General features: G+C 36.5%; 2 protein-coding genes and 1 non-coding gene across 6 annotated transcripts in view; 1 reads left to right on the top strand and 2 right to left on the bottom strand.

Moving 5' to 3' along the window:
* The window catches only part of ECM2 (extracellular matrix protein 2), a 38,155-nt gene extending 25,743 nt beyond the window's left edge, over positions 1-12,412 (bottom strand). For both annotated transcript variants that reach the window (XM_060155473.1, XM_060155474.1), the window contains exons 1-2: positions 12,292-12,412; positions 1,108-1,420 (exon numbers count right to left, since the gene is read on the bottom strand). In XM_060155473.1, coding sequence (XP_060011456.1) covers positions 1,108-1,396 — 289 coding nt within the window. In that variant the 5' untranslated portion in view covers positions 1,397-1,420; positions 12,292-12,412. The remainder of the gene's footprint in view (positions 1-1,107; positions 1,421-12,291) is intronic.
* The window catches only part of CENPP (centromere protein P), a 229,613-nt gene that overhangs the window by 172,034 nt on the left and 38,064 nt on the right, over positions 1-19,515 (top strand). The window lies entirely within an intron of this gene.
* LOC132523973 (U6 spliceosomal RNA) lies at positions 7,481-7,587 on the bottom strand. The gene has a single exon (XR_009541738.1). It is a non-coding gene; the product is annotated as a U6 spliceosomal RNA (small nuclear RNA).

The following is a 19,515-nucleotide window of genomic DNA, read 5'->3' as shown; positions in this document are numbered from 1 at the left end:
ACGAACCCGTGTCCCCTGCATCAGTAGGCGGACTCCCAACCACTGTGCCACCAGGGAAACCCACAATTTTTTTAAATTGTACTGTAAGACCACTGGAAAACATTTTAGGACAATTTAGAAATCTTTCGTATACATCTTCTATACCTTTTAATGCACATCACCCTATGCTGCATATTTTTTAAAACAGATTTGAGATCACATTATGCATACTACTTTTCAACCTTTTTATTTTCTATTATTATAGCTTGGATATCTTTCCACTTAATTAGGGAAATTGACCTCATCGTTCTTTAAGAGTTATGGGTACCCTATAATCATCATTTTAAATTCCCTGCCTCCAGGCTCTTTCTTCTCTCAATCATGTTGTAAATGTGACCTAAATTGTCTCTTTTCATGGTAATTGTATGTTATTTCTGTTAACTTCGTGGAAATAACATCATTTAGAAGCATTTGGTTTTCTTGAGACAATGTATGAAGTATTGGTCACAGAACATTATGTGGTGATACATTCTTTTGAAAGTTTTATGTAATGGTACCATATGTATAATATAATTACTTTTTCCTTCCAAACCTGGAAAAATGTGGACCAACTAAATATTAGTGTTTAAAAATGCCTAGTTGAAATCTTCGGAAGAATTTCCAATCTTTTCAAACTTTAAAAATTCAGTAGTTTGGTCTATATAAAATAAATTCAGTGGCTTAACTTCATGTTTGGTTGAAAATATTTAATAGCCGTGAGTTCATAGACTCATCTGAATCATTTATTTCTATATCCTAGATGATCTATCATGATAAATGAAAAAGCAGTTTTGACATGTATATTACTATATTATGATTACAACTATTTTAAATACATGGCATAGTAAACAGACTAGAAATAATAAACCAAAATAGTAACTATGATTTTATAAATGTAGTTATAGGATAAGTAATATTTTTTCTGTTTTACAATAATTTGTATTATAAGTATATTCTGTGAATGGTTTTTTAAATTATTTCAAAATTTATCTTTGTAGATTAAACCGAAAGATAATATAATAACTTGAATTTTTAAAAAATTTTCTTTTTGGAGTTTCTCTCTCTTCCTCTCTCCTACTGTTTTCTTACCTGGTAACACATTATAGCTTGCTTCTACTCCGGGAAATCTTAAAAAGGATTCAAACTTTTCCTCCGTACTATAATCCAAGTTAACCACGGGAAGTGTTGCTGCTGGTGTAACTATCCTCATTTGCTGAATTCCAAGCTGTCTACTGGATCTGTGGATGGGCGAGGAACTTTTTCTCTGTCTTCTATAATACATCTTCCTTCTTTCCTTCCTAGAAGTTTCTTCATTTTGTCCAAAGTCAGTTTGAATAACGAGAAGCAGAAGAAAACAATACAAGCTTGAAAACTTCATGCTTGCTTTTTCACTATTTGATTCCTAGGATGAGAATGAAACAGAATTTCAGAGTTAGTGACTAAATTTTTACCTCAGAAAATTGGCCTATAATTGCCTATATCCCTCAGCAGCAAGCCTGTGAGATATAACACATATAATATATGGGCTCTATGCTATAGTATTACTGCCAAGTCAGAATTTAGAATTTTTCTGTCAGAATCAAATAATTTTTAGTACTTTATTGCTAGACCAGACATGAGCAAACTTTTTCTATAAAGAACCATATAGTAAACATTTTAGGTTTTACAGGCCATGCAGTCTTTGTCATAACTACTCCACTCGACCCTTGTAACATGAAGGTGGACAATATGTACACAGTTTGTGTATGTGATATGTACACAGTTTGTGTACGTGATATGTGCACAGTTTGTGTACATTATATGTGCACAATTGTGTACACAAATTCCAAAACAGGCAGTGGGTCAGACTTACCCCCCAGGCCATAGTGTGCCGACCCCTCTCTGGACCACTGTGTTGTAGGTTTTCAGAGGTTACTCAGGAGGTTTCTCTCCACCTCTCTGCCAAGTCATTCTGTGACTAACATCATCCACAATTCATTTTCCCAGCTCTTATATTTTATTATTTTATTCTCTACTGTTCTAATTTTCTTTGTTGGGGGGAAAGAGCATAATTGCACCAAATAAAAATAACAGCAAACAGCAAACTACTATCAGTTATAAAGAGGTAAGAGGGACAAAGAGTAACTTTTAATCAGCTGGTCTCAAGAGGAGTACAGGGCCCTGCACATGGTGAAGCTGAAAATCATATTTGAGAAATGAATACTTTTTCAAACCTTGAACATGGATTAGCACAGAACAGAAATCCCTGAGAGGGGGAAAATCCAAGTTGAGCTCCTGCTCACTGCCTAGAGGGAGTTCCTTCCGAGGCTGAAGACCAGGGTGAGGACCCAGGCAGAGCCCAACAATCTCCCTGAGTTGAAAAAAGAAACCGAAAAACCTGGGGTCCTGGGGATGCCAGAGAGGCAAGAGTTTGCAGAGCAGAGCACAGGGAGGTGAGAGCTACCCTGAAAAAGACTTCCAAAGATATCAAGTCTTCAACCGAGTATGATTAGCACATTTGTATGAGAAAACTACTCAACACTTGAGAAAGAACTACCATGAAGGACAAAAAGAAAACATCCTTTAGGCTAGAAAAGGCTGGGCAGACTCTGTGTGTCCACCAGTCATAGTGGAGAACCTGTACTGCAAAGGGCATCAGACAGAGTGCTCAGAAGGGCATCGGCACATCAGAGAAAACAATTTACCCTAGACTAACGGCTGATCTGATCCCATTTACAGCACTGAATAGCAAGCCTCCAGAAAGGATCAAACTGTGTGCAACAACTTAACTATGTCCCAGAGCACCCAACAAGTACTGGGAAATCCAGCAAAAATTTACCAGGCACACAAAGAAACAGGAATTGTTGACCCATGATGAGGAAAATCAATCTATTGAAACCCATCCATAGCACAGCTGACATAATTATTAAGTAGGTCATTAAAAGTTATTAAAACCATAATCTGCGTGTTCAAGAACATAGAGGAAAGATATTTAAAGAAATCCAAATTGAACTTTTAAAGATGTAAACTACAATGTGAGAGAGGAAAAACTATACTGCAAGGGATGAATAGCACATTAGACACTGCAGGAAAAAATTAGTAAACTTGTAAACATAGTCACAGAAATTATCCAAAATGAAACACACACACACACATGACCAGTAAAAAACATGAACAGAGCATCTTCAAACTATGGGACAACTTCAAGAAGATCAATTTATGTCCAGTTCCAGTCCCTGAAGGACTAGGGAGGCACAAAAATATTTGAAGAAATAAAGACTGGTCATTTTCCAAATTTGATGAAAACTATAAACCCACATATCCAAGATCAATAACCCCCAAAATAAGAAATATGAAGAAAATTATGTCAAATATTCATCATAATCAAATTGCTTTAAAACCAGTAATAAGGGGAACATCTTAAAAGTGACCAGAGAAAAAGACACAAAGTTAAGAATAGAATAAAAGACTTCTCATTCAAAACAGTACAAGCCAGAAGACAGTGGAACAATGACTTTCAGGTACTGAAAAAAATCAACTTATATACTCAGTGATAATGTCTTTCAGAAACACAGGCAACATAAAGACTTTTTCAGACATAGAGAAGCTGAAGGAATTAATCACCAGCAGAATTGCACTGTAAGAAATGCTAAAGTAGAAGGAAAATTATATCAGATAGAATTATGGATCTACACAAAGGAATGAATATCACAGGAAATGGCATATATGTAGATAAATACTCTTTTTTATTTTTAAATCTCTTTAAAAGATGCTAGTTTAATACAGTCATCTGTTTAACAGTTGTGTTGATTAATATAATAATACTGTATTTTGGGGTTTCTACCTTAAGTGAAAGTAAAATGTATGACAACAGAAGCAGAAAGGAGGAAAGAGGAAGTGTAAATATACTGTTATGTTCTAATACTATAAGCAAAGTGGAATATCAACTGAAGATAATTGTAATAAGTTAAAGATGCATACTATAAGCCCTAAGGTAATCACCAAAAAAACAAGAGTTATAGCTAATAAACCAATAAAGGTGATAACGTGGAGTAATAGAAATAATCCAAAACATATTACATGTAAATCATATTAAATGTGAATTCATTAATTGCCACAGAGACTGTCCACATTGAATTTTTAAAAATTAAGACCCAACTCTAGGGACTTCCCTGGTGGTCCAGTGGTTAAGACTCCATGCTCCCAATGCAGGGGGCCTGGGTTCAATCCCTGGCCAGGGAACTAGATCCCACATGCATACCACAACTAAGAGTTCACATGCCACAACTAAGGAGCCTGCAGCCTCAACTAAGACCCACCACAACAAAATAAAATAAAATAAAACAAAATAAAATAAAATCCCAACTCTATGCTGCCTATAAGAAACTCATGCTAAATAAAGATACAAATGGATTAAAATTAAAAGGATGGAAAAATATATACTTTGGTAACACTAATCAAAAGAAAAGTGGGGGCTTCCCTGGTGGCACAGTGCTCAAGAATCCGCCTGCCAATGCAGGGGACACAGGTTCAAGCCCTGGTCCGGGAAGAGCCCACATGCTGTGGAGCAACTAAGCCGGTGCGCCACAACTAAGCCTGCACTCTAGAGCCTGCGAGCCACAACTACTGAGCCCATGTGCCACAACTACTGAAACCCACATGCCTAGAGCCCGTGCTCCACAAAAGAGAAGCCACCGCAGTGAGAAGCCTGTACACTGCAATGAAGAGTAGGCCCGCTCGACTCAACTAGAGAAAGCCCACGCGCAGCAATGAAGACCCAATGCAGCCAAAAAAATAAATAAATAAAATAAAGTTTTAAGAAAAGACATATTTAACTCAATAAAAAAAGTGGATGGCTATATTAATATAAGATGAAGAAGAATAAAGAGAGCCATTATGTAATGATAAAAGGATCTATTCATGAAGATGTAACAATTCTAAGCCTTTATACACTGAACAGTACAGATTCAAATTACATGAAGAAAAAAACTGGTATAGCTGCAAGAACTAGACAAATCCACAGTTATCATCCAGAATTTCTACTTTCTTCTCCCAAATCTGGATTTTTAAAATAGTAGATCACAAGCTAAAACAACAAGATAGCACTGTACCCTGTTAGAATGGCCAAAATCAAAAACACTGACAAATTGTGAGGTAAGGGTGTGTAGCAACAGGAACTCTCATTTATTGCTGGTGGGAATACAAAACCATACAGCCACTCTGTAAGACAGTTTGGCAATTTCTTACAAAACTAAACATACTCTTACCCTGCAATCCAGCAGTCATGCTTCTTAATATTTACCCACATGAGCTGAAAACTTATATCCACACCAAAACCTGCACATGGATGTTTACAGCAGCTATATTCATAACTGCCAAAGCTTGGGAACAACCAAGACATCCTTAAGTAGGTGAATGGATAAATAAACTGTTACATCCAAACAGTGGAGTATTATTCAGCACTAAAAAGAAAAGCTCTCAAACCATGAAAAGACATGAAAGAATCTTAAATGCTTATTACTAAGTGGAAGAAGCCAATCTGAAAAGGCTAGTACAGTGTGACTGCAACTACATGGCATTCTGGAAAAGACAAAACTGTGGAGACAGTACAGACATACTTCGTTTTATTGCACTTTATCATGCGTCACAGATACTGCATTTTTTAACAAATTGAAGGTTTGAGGCAACCCTGCATCAAGCAAGTTTATTGGCACCTTTTTTCCAACAACATTTGCTCACTTCATGCTGTCACATTTTGGTAATTCTCACAATATTTTAAACGTTTTCATTATTACCAAATTACTATATTTGTTATGGTGATCTGTGATCAGTGATCTTTGATGTTACTGTTGCAAAAAGATTATTATGCTCTGAAGGCTCAGATGATGGCTAGCATTTTTTTAGCAATAAAGTATTTTTTAATTAAGACAGGAACATTGATTATCTTTTTAGACATAATGCTATTGCACACTAAATAGAATACAGTATACTGTAAACATAACTTTTATATGCACTGGGAAACCAAAAAAAATTGTGTGATTCCCTGTGTTGCAGTATTAGCTTTATTGTGGTTGTCTGTAACCAAACACACAACATCTCTGTGGTATGCTTATATGCTTATTTAGTCAGAGTTGCATGTTCATTGATTTATGATCCTACTTTCAGTTTGTGTTTTCATTGTGGCCAGGTGATGCTTTTGCTTCCTAGCAATCTATATCATTTATAATGGTGCTTCACTGTATAGAACTCAGATTTTGAATGAATCTTTGAAGTCATCTGCTTTTCCAGTAATGGGAAGTTCTTTATCTTCCATGTTCAGACAGCTCTGTCAGAAAAGTCTTCCTTAGATTGAGCTACAATTTGTTGTTCATATCATGGCCCATAAGAGATTTAAAGATAAGCCATGTTCACACAGTTTTCTTTCTCCTGAGTTCTTAATCTTTTTTTATCAATGCTTTTTAAGATGTGTTTAAGTTTCTAAAACTAGTACATAATTTTTAAAAACTCAAAATGATACACAGGCATAAAAAACAAGTTGCCTTAACGATAATTCATAGTTTAGTACAACGGTAGACCTACTTTTTCTTCAGGGTCCAGAGAGTAAATATTTTTAGCTTTGCAGGACAACAGTCTCTGTTAAAACTATTCAACTTTGTTATTGTAGCCAAAAATAGCCATAGACAAGTAAATGGATGGCCACAACTGTATTCTGATGGCACTTTGAAAAACAGAATTTGGCCTATGGGCCATAGTTTCCCATCCCCTAGTTTAAGGGTATCTTTCATGATACCTTCTAAACATATATGAACATATATATTTAAACATAAATGGAATTGTTCGATATACTGCAATCTGTTTTCTTTCCATTCAGTAATAAATTGTGGTCATATGGACATATATGTCAATGTATGTAAATCTATCTGGTCTGTGCACTCTATTTTCATAAGTTATGTAACAAACAATTTGGTGATGGATATTTAATTTTTTCCACTTTTCCTCTGTTGTAAACACTCCTGTGGAAATTCCCTTTTGGTCCAGTTGTTAGGACTCTGAGCATTCACTGCCAAGGGCACGAGTTCAATCTGTAGTCAGTGAACTAGGATCCCACAAGCTGCGTGGCGTGGCCAAAAAATGAAACAAAACAAAACACTCTTGTGCATATATCTTCTGGAAATATTTTTAATGTTCTTTTTTCTTTTTTTTTTAAACTGAAGAATAGTTGATTTACAATGTTGTGCCCATCTCTGCTGTACAGCAATGTGACTCAATTATAAACATATATACATTCTTTTTTTATATTCTTTTCCATTATGGTTTATCACAGGATATTGAGTATAGTTCCCTGTGCTATACATTAGGGCCTTGTTGTTTATCCATTCTAAATATAATAGTTTGCATCTACCAAGCCCAAACTCCCAGCCCATCCCTCTCCCTCCCCTCCTCCCCTCCTCCCCCTTGGCAACCACAAGTCTGTTCTCTATGTAAAAATATGGAATGCTTCACAAATTTGCATGTCATCCTTGTTCAGGGGCCATGCTAATCTTCTCTGTATTGTTCCAATTTTAGTATATGTGCTGCCAAAGTGAGCACTTTTATGTTCTTAATTGTAATTTTTAATTTATAAATAATGTAATAATAGATTTTCTGTTGTTTTTAACTATATTGTCTCTTGGGTTTATTTTTGGATGAAATTTAATATAAGTCACTTTGGTCATATTTATTAATATATTTTGAGGCCATGGTATAGGTATATACACATTTAGAATTGTTATATATTTCTGGTGCTTTTATCATTAGGTACTTTCTGTAACTCTAGTAGTGTGTAACTGTAACTGTCTGTAACTCTAGACAAAGATCTACTTTGTCTAATTAATGTAGCTGCTTTCTTTTTATTAATGTCTACTTAATATATTTTTTGCATCATTTTACTTTCAGCCTTTCATATTTTCAATATATTTTCTATTAGCGTATCATTTTTAGTTCAATATGACAATTTTTATCTTCTAATCGGAATAGAAAGTCTATTTTTATTTACTGTAACACTTGATATGTTTGAATTTAAATATATTTTCTGAATATTTGCATTCTATTTGTCCTGCCTGTTCTTTGTGTGTTTTTTTTTCCATTCTTGCTTGCTTTCTTTTTAATTGATTGCTTAGTTTTTATTATTCCATTAGTAATTGTATCCTTTTCACTATAAAGTTCTTTGTAGAGATTACCGCATACATCCTTAACTTATCAAGTCTAATATAAATTAGTACCTTTACCTCTTTCTGGACTTTAACTTTACTTACCTCATCCTAGAACATATACTACTTTTGTCGTATATTTTAATTCTTTATATTTGTTAAACCCTCAAAAGATTATTATTATTTTATGCTGAAAGTTCATTTAGATCAGGCTCTCTCAACCTTAGCACTATTAACATTTGGGTTGGATAATTCCTTTGTTGTGGTGGGGGGCTGGCCTTTGTATATTTAGTAGCATCCCTGGCTCCTACCCAGTAGATACCTCCTCTCAGTTATAACAACCAAAAATGTCTTCATATATTACCAGATGTGTCTTGGGGGTGGAAGGATTCAGCCTGCCTCCAATTAAGAACCACTGATTTAGATCTTCCTAAACATTTATCCTTTTTCTTTCTTCTTATTTCTTTCTGTATCTCCAGTCTTCTATCAGGATTATTTTCTTCCTAAAAAATACCTTTTAGTAATTGCCTTAGTGCAGGACTGCTGATGACCAGTTCTTTTGTTTGTTGGTCATATGAAAATGTTTATATCTTATGTTCATTCTGAAAGGATGTATTTGCTAAATATGGAATTCTAGATTGACAAGTGTTTTCTTTCAGCATTTGGAAGATTTCATTCCAATATCTTCTTGTTTCCATATTTTGTGTTGAGTAGTCATCTGTCAATCTAATTATTTCTCCTTTAAAAGTAACTTTTTTTGTTGCTTTTAAGATATTCTCTTTGGCTTTGGTTTTCAGCTGTTTTACTCTGTTGTACATAGATATGATTTACTTGGTTTTATCCTATATAGGATTCATAGCACTTCTTGAATCTGTGGACTGATATTTATCAAATTTGGAAATTTCTTAGCCCTTACGTCTTCAAATAATACTCTCCTACTTCTCTCTCCTCTTTCTTTTCAAAACTACAGTGACACGTATGATAGCCTTCTCATTATGTCTTTAATGTCACTTTCCCTCTCTTGTATTTTTTATCCTTCTCTCACCCTGTGATTGATTCTGGTTATTCCACTAACCTCCCTTCCATTCACTAATTATCTGTTCAGCTATGGTTTATCTGCTATTAAATCCATCCATTGACTTCTATTTTTCTATTATTGTGTTTTTTTAGTTTTTCGGCTTTTCAGTGGGTTCTTATTGTTTCTGTTTCTCTACTGAAATTTTCAATCTTGTTTTTCACGTTTTGAACTTATTAATCACATTTATTTAAGTCTGAGTCTGAAAACTCCATTTCAGGACATTCTATATGTCTATTTCTATTGTCTGTTATTTCTTTCTAGGTTTTTAACCATTTTCTTCTGTTTCTTCCTATGCCTGATGGCATTTGATTGCCAACCATTGTATATGAAAAATTGTGAATATACTTTGAAGCCTACAATGATATATTTATTATTTATCCTAAAAGGATTTACATTCAGACATGAGGTTAAGGGCACTAACAATCATAAATTGAATGATTTGAAGCTGAGTTTCACTATAACTAATTAATAATTATACTTTAAGTCCCAAACCAAAACCTGGTGATTTCATCTGCATCACTTTTGCCTGCCACCCCTGCTGCTTGATTGGCCCCATTCCTTGAGTTTTGTTTCTGTCTTGACTTGAGAGGCTGTTTTAAAGCTATACTAAGCTTCTCAGTCACCTCTTTTGGTTCCACAGATGCCTCCAGAAGAAAAGCTGTTCCAGACCTCTTAGGATTCCAGTCCTATCCCAAATATTGGTCCTGTTATTTTTTCCTATTTTTTTCTAATTATTCTCAGTAGGCTGAATGGTCTGAATTGCATAGTCTGCCATTATAAGAAGCATGAGTTCCCTCAGATTAGTTTTATTTCCCTGAAATATATCATTTTTCTTTTAGAGAATGTTTTGGGTTGTAAAAGTTTTGAATTCATATATGTCAGAAAATATCATTTTGTTTAGTTGGAAATAGAATTATGATTTTAGAATAATTTTCCTTCAATACTTCATAGCTATTGTTCCATTTGTTTCTTATATCTGTTACTGATGAAAAGTTTAAATTGAATCTGATTCTCATCTCTTTGTAGTAAGTCTTTTTTCCTCTCTCTGTAGAAGTTTTTTTTTCAGATTTTGAACTCATTTTTAATATTCAGAAGTTCTACTATAATGTACGGGTTTTGTTTTTTTCCTTATTGTATCCTTCTTAGGATCTTTTACTCTAATGACTTCTTTCTTTTCCACACAAGCTCTTTTTACACAGTTCTCTCCCATACCTATTCAAGGCTATGGTTTTTCTCTTTAAATTCATTCCCATCTTCTCTCTGTATTTGAAGGATTCCTCACAGTTTCTGTCTCACCAGAAGCTCCCCTTCTTATTTCCTACTGCAGCTATATATCCATGTGTGTATTTGTTTGTAATATATCTTCTCTTATGTCTAGGTATTTGGTAAGAGGAAAAGAGTGATATCTGCTTAGTTTGCCCTCTTGAATCTCAGTTCTTTTTATAACTTCATCTGCCAGAATTATCCTCCTGTAGTCAGGATGTACTTGGATCATATGCTGACTTGTCACCATTTTCCCTTGGCTCAACAAATAGCAGCCTCTAAGTTATTTTCATGTCAACTAACCTCAGCATGCAATCTCTTTTTCAGTATATAGGTACTTTAATTACTGCAGTAATTTCAAACCCTTTACTGTAGGTCACTGAAATGAAACTATATTAGAACAACTTTTCATAATCTATATTAGTTTTAGAAAAACTAACATGCAAAATAAAGGGAGGAGCAAATCCCCTAGCTGATTGGTGGCTAAAATTGTCAAAGCCCATTCAGAGAGCAAGGTAATATGTTGGGAAGAAATAGCAACAGCAGCAGGGGAAAGCAATATGAAAAGTTGCACTGTGAGACAGGGTAGAAGTAGAATTTGCTGAGTGGCGGGGGAAGTGAGCTCTGACAGAGAGCATACATAAAATGTGCTCTACATAAAATGTGCTCTACATAAAATCTGTACATGGAGATTTTCTTGCTTTGACAGTCATATATGTGACTCTCCATCCTGTGGTAGGTGAGAGTTATGAGGAGTCAGGCCCTGGATCTAAGGGCTCTGGAGATAAACTTCCATGAGTGTCTCAGGCATTGTGTTGTCCCTGAGCCTCTTACTTAGCAGAGCATTGCCCAAGCTCACCCTTCTCCCATTATCCCCATCCCTCTTTGTCTTCCACCCCCCTCCCAAACTGGCTCACTTTTACTTATCCAGAAATCTAAATAGATATGTACAAAAATAAATTTACAGAGCTATCTTAATTTTAAGAAAATCAGAATCTAAATAGTCTAATTGAAATGTTTAAATAATGTTTATGAAATGGCCTCTCAATACTAATTTTATCATTGATGCCTCGGCCTTTGTTATTTTCAGTGATTTATAGAATTTCACATTTATTTAATATTTATTCCAAAAACAACTTTATAATTGAGTGAATATGTTTCTAGAGGTAAACTTTTATGACACAATAGGTCTAATCACTGTAGGTATTATTTTGATCAAGTAAAATTTTCTTTCATTTTAGCATTTATTGTGTTTATCCCAACATTAAATATCATCTGTAAATCTTGGTTAACTTATTATTTTTTTCCATTAAAATTCTTCGTCATCTGTCTTAAGTAAGCTTTAAAAGGGTTTAAATTAAATTTTAAACTTCTACACAAAGCCATGAGATGCCTATTATCCCTTTTAACTTCACTCTATAGGCTTATAATGAAAAACATTTTTAATTAATCCTTTATGCTCTTTTAGGACTTAAAAATAGAAAAGAATGAAATTTTCAAACCAACTTATACTTCTATTGAGCATGTAATTCTATTTAAACATATAAAAATATATTGAATCCTAATTTCATAAAGTTTTAAATACTTCGGAAGTAGTCATCCTGAAAAAAACAAGTAAACAAAATAATGTACACTTTAAACTTTTAAAATCTATTAGTAAGAGCTTATTTCCTCAAGGGTTAAACATATTTGCAACATAAAACAGCCAAATATTAAAACCATTCCACATGCTTTAGTAGAAACTTAAAATTTAAAACATTTTACCTGGAAATCTAAACTAAGTAGGCTTTGCTTGGTGTCATTTAAGTCTCCAGATGAAAATGAAACAAAACCAGAGCTTTCTTTAAAACAAAGAAGGGATTGTTGAAAATTGTTAACTGACTTCTTTGCAAAATCTAAAATAACTGCTTCCCTTGGGGATACATGCCTTTCGGTTCTTTGTGCAGAAAATCAGCCAAGAGAGTAACCAGGGAAAATAGTTACCAAGGCAAATATTTGTTCTAAATCATGGGAAAAGTGGAAAGCAGCAGAGGGGGGGAAAAGCATTAGTCTGTAGGCTGAGAAGGCGGAGTTGGAAGCACAAAAGGGGAGCTTGATTAAGAAATGCGTGATTTTCATAGACTAATTACATTAAAAATCTTAACGTTCCAAGTTAGAGGACTATGCCTTCCTGGAATGCCTTTAATTGGGTTAATGTTATTTAACTCTCTCATCGGCTCTCTGCCTGCCACACCAGTCTCACACACAATATTGTTAACAAAACAGAAAGCTGTTACATATTAATGTCATTGAAATTATGTAACTTCCAACCTTAAGCAATAAGAAGAAAATATTCAAGGGAGCTATGAGGCTTCTGATTAAGGTAACTGGCAAATTAATTATCTACCTCAGCCTCAGTTTCTTCATCTGCAAATAAGCAGGTCAGAGACAGATCAAGGTTCCTGGCCCACAGTGCTGCTTATAGAGGACCTTGGGTGAGTTACTGCTGTTTGTGACTAAAGTTTTTTCTTTGTACAGCTGGGATGGTAATACCTATCTTTCAAATTTTTGTGCAGATAGAATGAATAGCACATACAAAATGCCTGTCGTAGACTAGATAATTATAATATCTATTTTTTAAAATTCTTACTTACCTCATGGGTCTAAATTATTTGACAGAGAGAAGATACATTTTTGTCTTTCCAAAATCTTAACATGACCTGGATAGATCAAATCAAGATGATGGACTGAGCACATGGGCCACCCAAATTCCTAAAAATAAAAAAAACTATGTTTGTTTTTAAAAATGTAACACTGCACTACAAAATAATTAGTACTATTAGAAGACAAGAAATGTTGAGAAATTCCTTGAAAACTGAAGGTACATAGGCTCTGTCTGGCAGACGACAACAAAACACGTATGAGACAGGGTAACTCTGAGGGTGTTGCAGGTTTAGAAATTACAGATCCTGGGAATGGTGAGATTCGTTGGGAAACTGTACTCAAGAGAAGCAGGGCATATGACCCCAACCTTCCTGATGTCTCCATCATTTGTTCAAAGTATTAGACATTTACCCCCAAATTGAACCCATGTTCTCTTCCACTTGGCCCTGGGTGTCTAGTAGAAAAGGGAACCCCCATCTTCAGAATCCAGACTAGCTCAACCCAGTACAAGCACAAAGTTGACTATCTCCACCCACACATTCAGAGCTTTGGGTCAGTGTTCTTAACATATGCAGGTAGCCCAAGATTACCAAACATTTGCAAAGATTCTAACATTAGAGATAGGAGTTCCCCTCATCTCCACCCCAAAATACCTACCCACAATCAGAAAAGAGCTTTGGAAATTTAATCAAGAATGAGAAGCCACTACAGACCTATTTGAATTGCAAAAACCAAAACACTGATAATACCAAATGCGGGTGAGAATGTGAAGCAACAGGAATTCTCATTCATTGCTTGTGGGAGTACAAAATGGTACAGCCACTTTGGAAGGTAGTTTGGTGGTTTCCTAGAAAAATTCAGCAGTCATGCTCCTTGGTATTTACCCAAATAAGTTGAAAACTTATGTCCACACAAAAGCCTGCACACAGATGTTGACAGCAGCTTTATTCATAGTTGCCAAAACTTGGAAGCAACCAAGATGTCCTTCAGTAGGTGAAAGGATAAACTGTGGTGCATCCTACAATGGAATATTATTCAGTGCTAAAAAGAAATGGGCTATTAAGCCATGAAAAGACATGGAGCAACCTTAAATGCATATTACTAAGTAAAAAAAAGCAATTCGGAAATGGCTATGTACTATGTGATTCCAGCTATGTGACATTCTGGAAAAGGCAAATCTATGAAGACAGTAAAAAGGTCAGTGGTTGCCAGGGTTTGGTGGTGGGAGGAATGAATAGGTGGAACACAGAGGATTTTTAGGGCAGTGGAAATACTCTGTATGATATCATAATGATGGATACACGTGTTTATACTGTTGTCTAAACTCATAGAATGTACACACCAAGAGTGAACCATATGAAACTATAGACTTGGGTGATTATGATGCATCAGTATAGGTTCATCAGTTATAACAAATGCACCACTCTAGTGGGGGATGTTGATAATAGGGGAGGCTGTGTGATGGGGGGGACTAGGGATATATGGGAAACCTCTGTAACCTTCCTATCAATTTTTCTGTGCATCTGAAACTGCTCTACAGAAAAAGTCTTTAAAAACAATGTGGCCTGGGGCTTCCCTGGTGGCACAGTGGTTGAGAGTCCACCTGACGATGCAGGGGACGCGGGTTCGTGCCCCGGTCCGGGAGGATCCCACGTGCCGCGGGTTGGCTGGGCCCGTGGGCCATGGCCACTGGGCCTGCGCGTCCGGAGCCTGTGCTCCGCGGCGGGAGAGGCCACGGCAGTGAGAGGCCCACGTACCGCAAAAAAAAAAAAAAAAAAAAAATGTGTCCTGATTTATGCATTGTTTTGGGAGGAAAACAATGTGGATGACATGCAGTATTGGACACATTGCTTGCTTAGGGCAACAGAAACATATTTTTTTTAAAAAAACGTTTTGCTTTATATTGGAGTATAGCCATTAACAGTGTTGTGATAGTTTCAGGTGCACAGCAAAGTGACTCAGCCATACCTATACTTGTATCCATTCTCCCCCAAACTCCCCTCCCATCCAGGCTGCCACATAACATTGAGCAGAGTTCCTCGTGCTATGCAGTAGGTCCTTCTTGGTTATCCATTTTAAATATAGCAGTATATACATATCAATCCCAAACTCCCTAACTCTCCCTTCCCCCCACTCTTCCCCCATGATAACCATAAGTTTGTTCTCTAAGTTTGTGAGTCTGAGAAACTCTTCTATAATGGATTCCTAGAAGTGAAATGCTGGGACTGAGTATACCTATTGTTAAGTTGTCCTCAAAAGAAACAGGATAGGGACTTCCCTCGTGGTCCAGCGGTTAAGACTCCACGCTCCCAAGGCAGGGGGCCCAGGTTCGATCCCTCATCAGGGAACTAGATCCCACATAACTAAAAGTGCCCACATGCCAGCAACTAAAGATCCCATGTGCCACAACTAAGACCCAGCAGAGCGAAATAAATAAATAAATAAGAAACAGGACAAATTAACAATAGCTATACTCTGTCCCAGCATATCACTTCTAGGAATCCATTGTAGAAACACATCTTTCTCTGCATAAGTGTGCCTCTAGGAAAGTACTTTGAAGTATTGTTCCCAAGGGGGGAGGGGAATTAACCAGTTATATACTGATAGGGAACAGTAGGCTGCCATAAAGCTACGTAGAGAGACCGAAGTAACTGTTATATAGACATGCAAAATTGTCCACAATATACCAAGAGGAAGAAAGAAATTTTAAAATAGTACACGTGCTATTATGTTCCCTTCTTTTAATGTATACAATTTAACATCTTCCTAGAGAACAAATTGGAAGAAATAAACAACAAACTGTTAGTGGTTATCTTTGGGTGATGGAATTATGGGAGGATTTTAGTATGTAATTCTGTACTTTTATAATGTTTTGAGCTTTTCATAACCAGATCAGAAAAAAAAGAACTTTTTTTAAAAAATCTTTAAACAATCAGAAAAAGAAGAAACTTAAATAGCAGCATAGAGGAATAGCCAAGATTATCATACCAAGATTGGCAAAGTTGCGGAGAACCAGATTATACAGTTTCTGAGGTCCCTGCTCTAAAATCTTGTGGGTTAATGGACTGTTACATGAGTCCTGCAGAAACTATGTTAACCACAGTAGTACATGGGAAATGCTGGTATTGGTGCTCTCCTCCTTTTTATTACTGCAGCCATAACTATGTTCTAAAGCTTGGCTCTGACAGCCACTCTGCAGAGTTCGGTGTTGGTCACCAAACAGGGTGTCAACAGGTCCCTGAGTGCCCAGGCTACAAGCACAGCCAGCATGGGTTCCAACTCCAAAACATGTGTTTGAGTAAAGTCACCTTTTCAATATTTTCAATGAGTTAGTCTTTCTTTTAAGGGTGTAGTTGCTCAGATAAAGCTAAATTTCCCCTCTCAGAAATGGGAGTCTTATCTTGCTTCAGGCCTGTTCTATATCCCTTGCTAGTGCCATAGTTAAATGCCTTTTCAGCTAACTCACGCTGAAGTGTGACAGTGCTTCATTTGCTTTCATTGAATTTACCCTCTCAGAGGAATATTTACATTTAAGTGGAGTACTAATGTATGAATATGCCATGATACATTCCCCTATCAGTGGACATTTGGATTTTTCCCCTTTTTGAGTTTTGGTGCATTTTTCCAGATTGCTTTCCAAAAACATTCTTGTATACTCCCACCGGAAATATGTAAAATGTCCATTTACCTGCCACTTTATTTTTTAAATGATTTTTGTATGTTTGAATAGGTAATATATATAAGTAGCATAAATTTTTTAAATACACGGTTAAAATTTTCAGTTTTCTATATCCAATATTGGAGGATTAGATGATTCTACCAACCTTCCCTTCAAAGACAACTAAAAAACTGGATCGCTGGATCACTATTTAAAAACATCTTAAAATCGTCAATGAGATTTAAAAAAAAGACCATAAGGAATCACTGGGTTTAGATCTGAGAGGGTTCATGAGCACCTTTTTGCCCTGGCGGTGTTTGTCAAAAATATTAAAAGCAGGGCTTCCCTGGTGGTGCAGTGGTTAAGAGTCTGCCTGCCGATGCAGGGGACACGGGGTCGTGCCCCGGTTCGGGAAGATCCTACATGCCGCGGAGCGGCTAGGCCCGTGAGCCATGGCCGCTTAGCCTGCGCGTCCGGAGCCTGTGCTCCGCAACGGGAGAGGCCACAACAGTGAGAGGCCCGCGTACCGCAAAAAAAAAAAAAAAAAAAAAAATTAAAAGCAAAAATATCAATGAAATAGAAAAATTCATGCAGGAGACAGGATCAACACTGCCAAAAAAAAATTTTTTTTAACAAAACTAATAAAATATGTAGCAAGACTGATGCAGGAGAAAGGGAAAAATCACAGATCACCAGTATGAGGAATAGGAAAATTTCTATTACTACAGAGTGAAAACAGTTAAAATCAGAGGATATTATAAACAACTTTATGCCAGTAAATTTAGACAGTATGGATACTTCCTAGAAAAAGACAATTTAATAAAACTGTCAGAAGAAGAAATAGAAAATCTGAATTGTCTACTATTGAAACCATAAATTCAAACCTTCCCACAAAGAATACTATAGGCCTATATTAATCAACAAATTCTACCAAACAATTCTTTAAGGTCAGCATAACCATACCATACTGCAACCTGACAAGGACATTACAAGAAAGGAAAATTATAAATCAGTCTGACTAGTGAACATAGATTTTAAAAAAAGTAAAATATTAGCAAACCAAATCTAGCAGTATATAAATAGGATAATATATCATGACTACACTAGGTTTATTTAAGAAATACCTGGTTGATTTAAGGATAAAATCCAAACATTATATTATCACCTTAATGTTTAAAGAAGGAAGAGAGAAAAAGCTGTTACCATACTAAAATAGAAGGGAACTCCTTAGTCTGTCAGAGTTATCTACAAAAAAACAACATACTTCCACTCCTAGCTATATACCCAAGAGAAGTGGAAACATAAATCCACATGGAAACTTGTACACGAATTTTGAATTGTGTAGCTACACTATTCATAACAGCCAAAATGTGGAAACAACTCAAATATCGATCAGCTGATGGACGGATAAAGTGTGATCTGTTTCTACAATGGAATGTTATTCAGCAATAAAAAGGAATGAAGCACTGATGCATCCATGTTCAACATGGATGAACCTCAAACAGATTATGCTCAGTGCAAGAAGCCGGTCACAAGAGGCCACATATTGTATGACTCTTTTTTTTTTTTTTTTTTTTGCAGTACGCGGGCCTCTCACTGTTGTGGCCTCTCCTGTTGCGGAGCACAGGCTCTGGACGCGCAGGCTCAGCGGCCATGGCTCACAGGCCTAGCTGCTCCGCAGCATGTGGGATCTTCTCGGACCGGGACACGAACCCGTGTCCCCTGCATCGGCAGGCGGACTCTCAACCACTGCGCCACCAGGGAAGCCCTGTATGGCTCTTTCATATGAAATGTCCATAATAGGCAAATCCGTACAGGCAGAAAGTAGATGAGTGGTTGTTGGGGTGAGGAGGGTAAGAGTTGGGATGGCACAATGGGGAGTGACTGCTAATGGGTACAGGGTTCCTTTATAGAGTCACCAAAATGTTCCAAAAGTAGGTAGTGGTGATGGCTCCCAACTATGAAAATACTAAAAACACTAAATTGTGTACTTTAAAAGGGTGAATTTAATGATATATAAATTATATCTCAGTAAAGCTATTATTAAAAAATACTCAGTGTTGAAATATTGAAAGTTTTCCCTTTCTGGGAATAAGACAAGCAGGCTCACTGAAGGTCCTGGCCAGTGCAGTAAGGCAAGAAAAAGAAAAAAATGTTTTAAATGTATAAGTAGAAAATCAAGGGCTTCCCTGGTGGCACAGTGGTTAAGAATCCACCTGCCAGTGCAGGGGACACCGGTTCGAGCCCTGGTCCAGGAAGATCCCACATGCCGCAGAGCAACTAAGCCCGTGGGCCACAACTACTGAGCCTGTGCTCTCGAGCCCACGAGCCACAACTACTGACCTCACGCACCACAACTACTGAAGCTCGCACGCCTAGAGCCTGTGCTCCGCAACAAGAGAAGACACCACAATGAGAAGCCCACGCACCACAACAAAGAATAGCCCCTGCTCGTCGCAACTAGAGAAAGCCAGCGCACAGCAATGCAGCCAAAAACAAATAAAGAAATAAATTTATTTTAAAAGAAAATTAAGTAAAAGAAGGAAAAATCTCTGATTAGCCCAGGTAAAATCGTTGTATACATAGAAAATCTGAAATGGTGGCGGGAAGGGGTTGGGGACCGTGAAATGAGTAAAGGGGCTCAACTGTGTGGTGACAGACGGAAAATAAATTTTCTGTGGTGAGCA

This window comes from Lagenorhynchus albirostris, chromosome 7, assembly GCF_949774975.1.
Source record: "Lagenorhynchus albirostris chromosome 7, mLagAlb1.1, whole genome shotgun sequence".
NCBI lineage: Eukaryota > Metazoa > Chordata > Mammalia > Artiodactyla > Delphinidae > Lagenorhynchus > Lagenorhynchus albirostris.
Note: the sequence above shows the minus strand (reverse complement) of the source record. Positions and strands in the feature narration are given on the sequence as shown.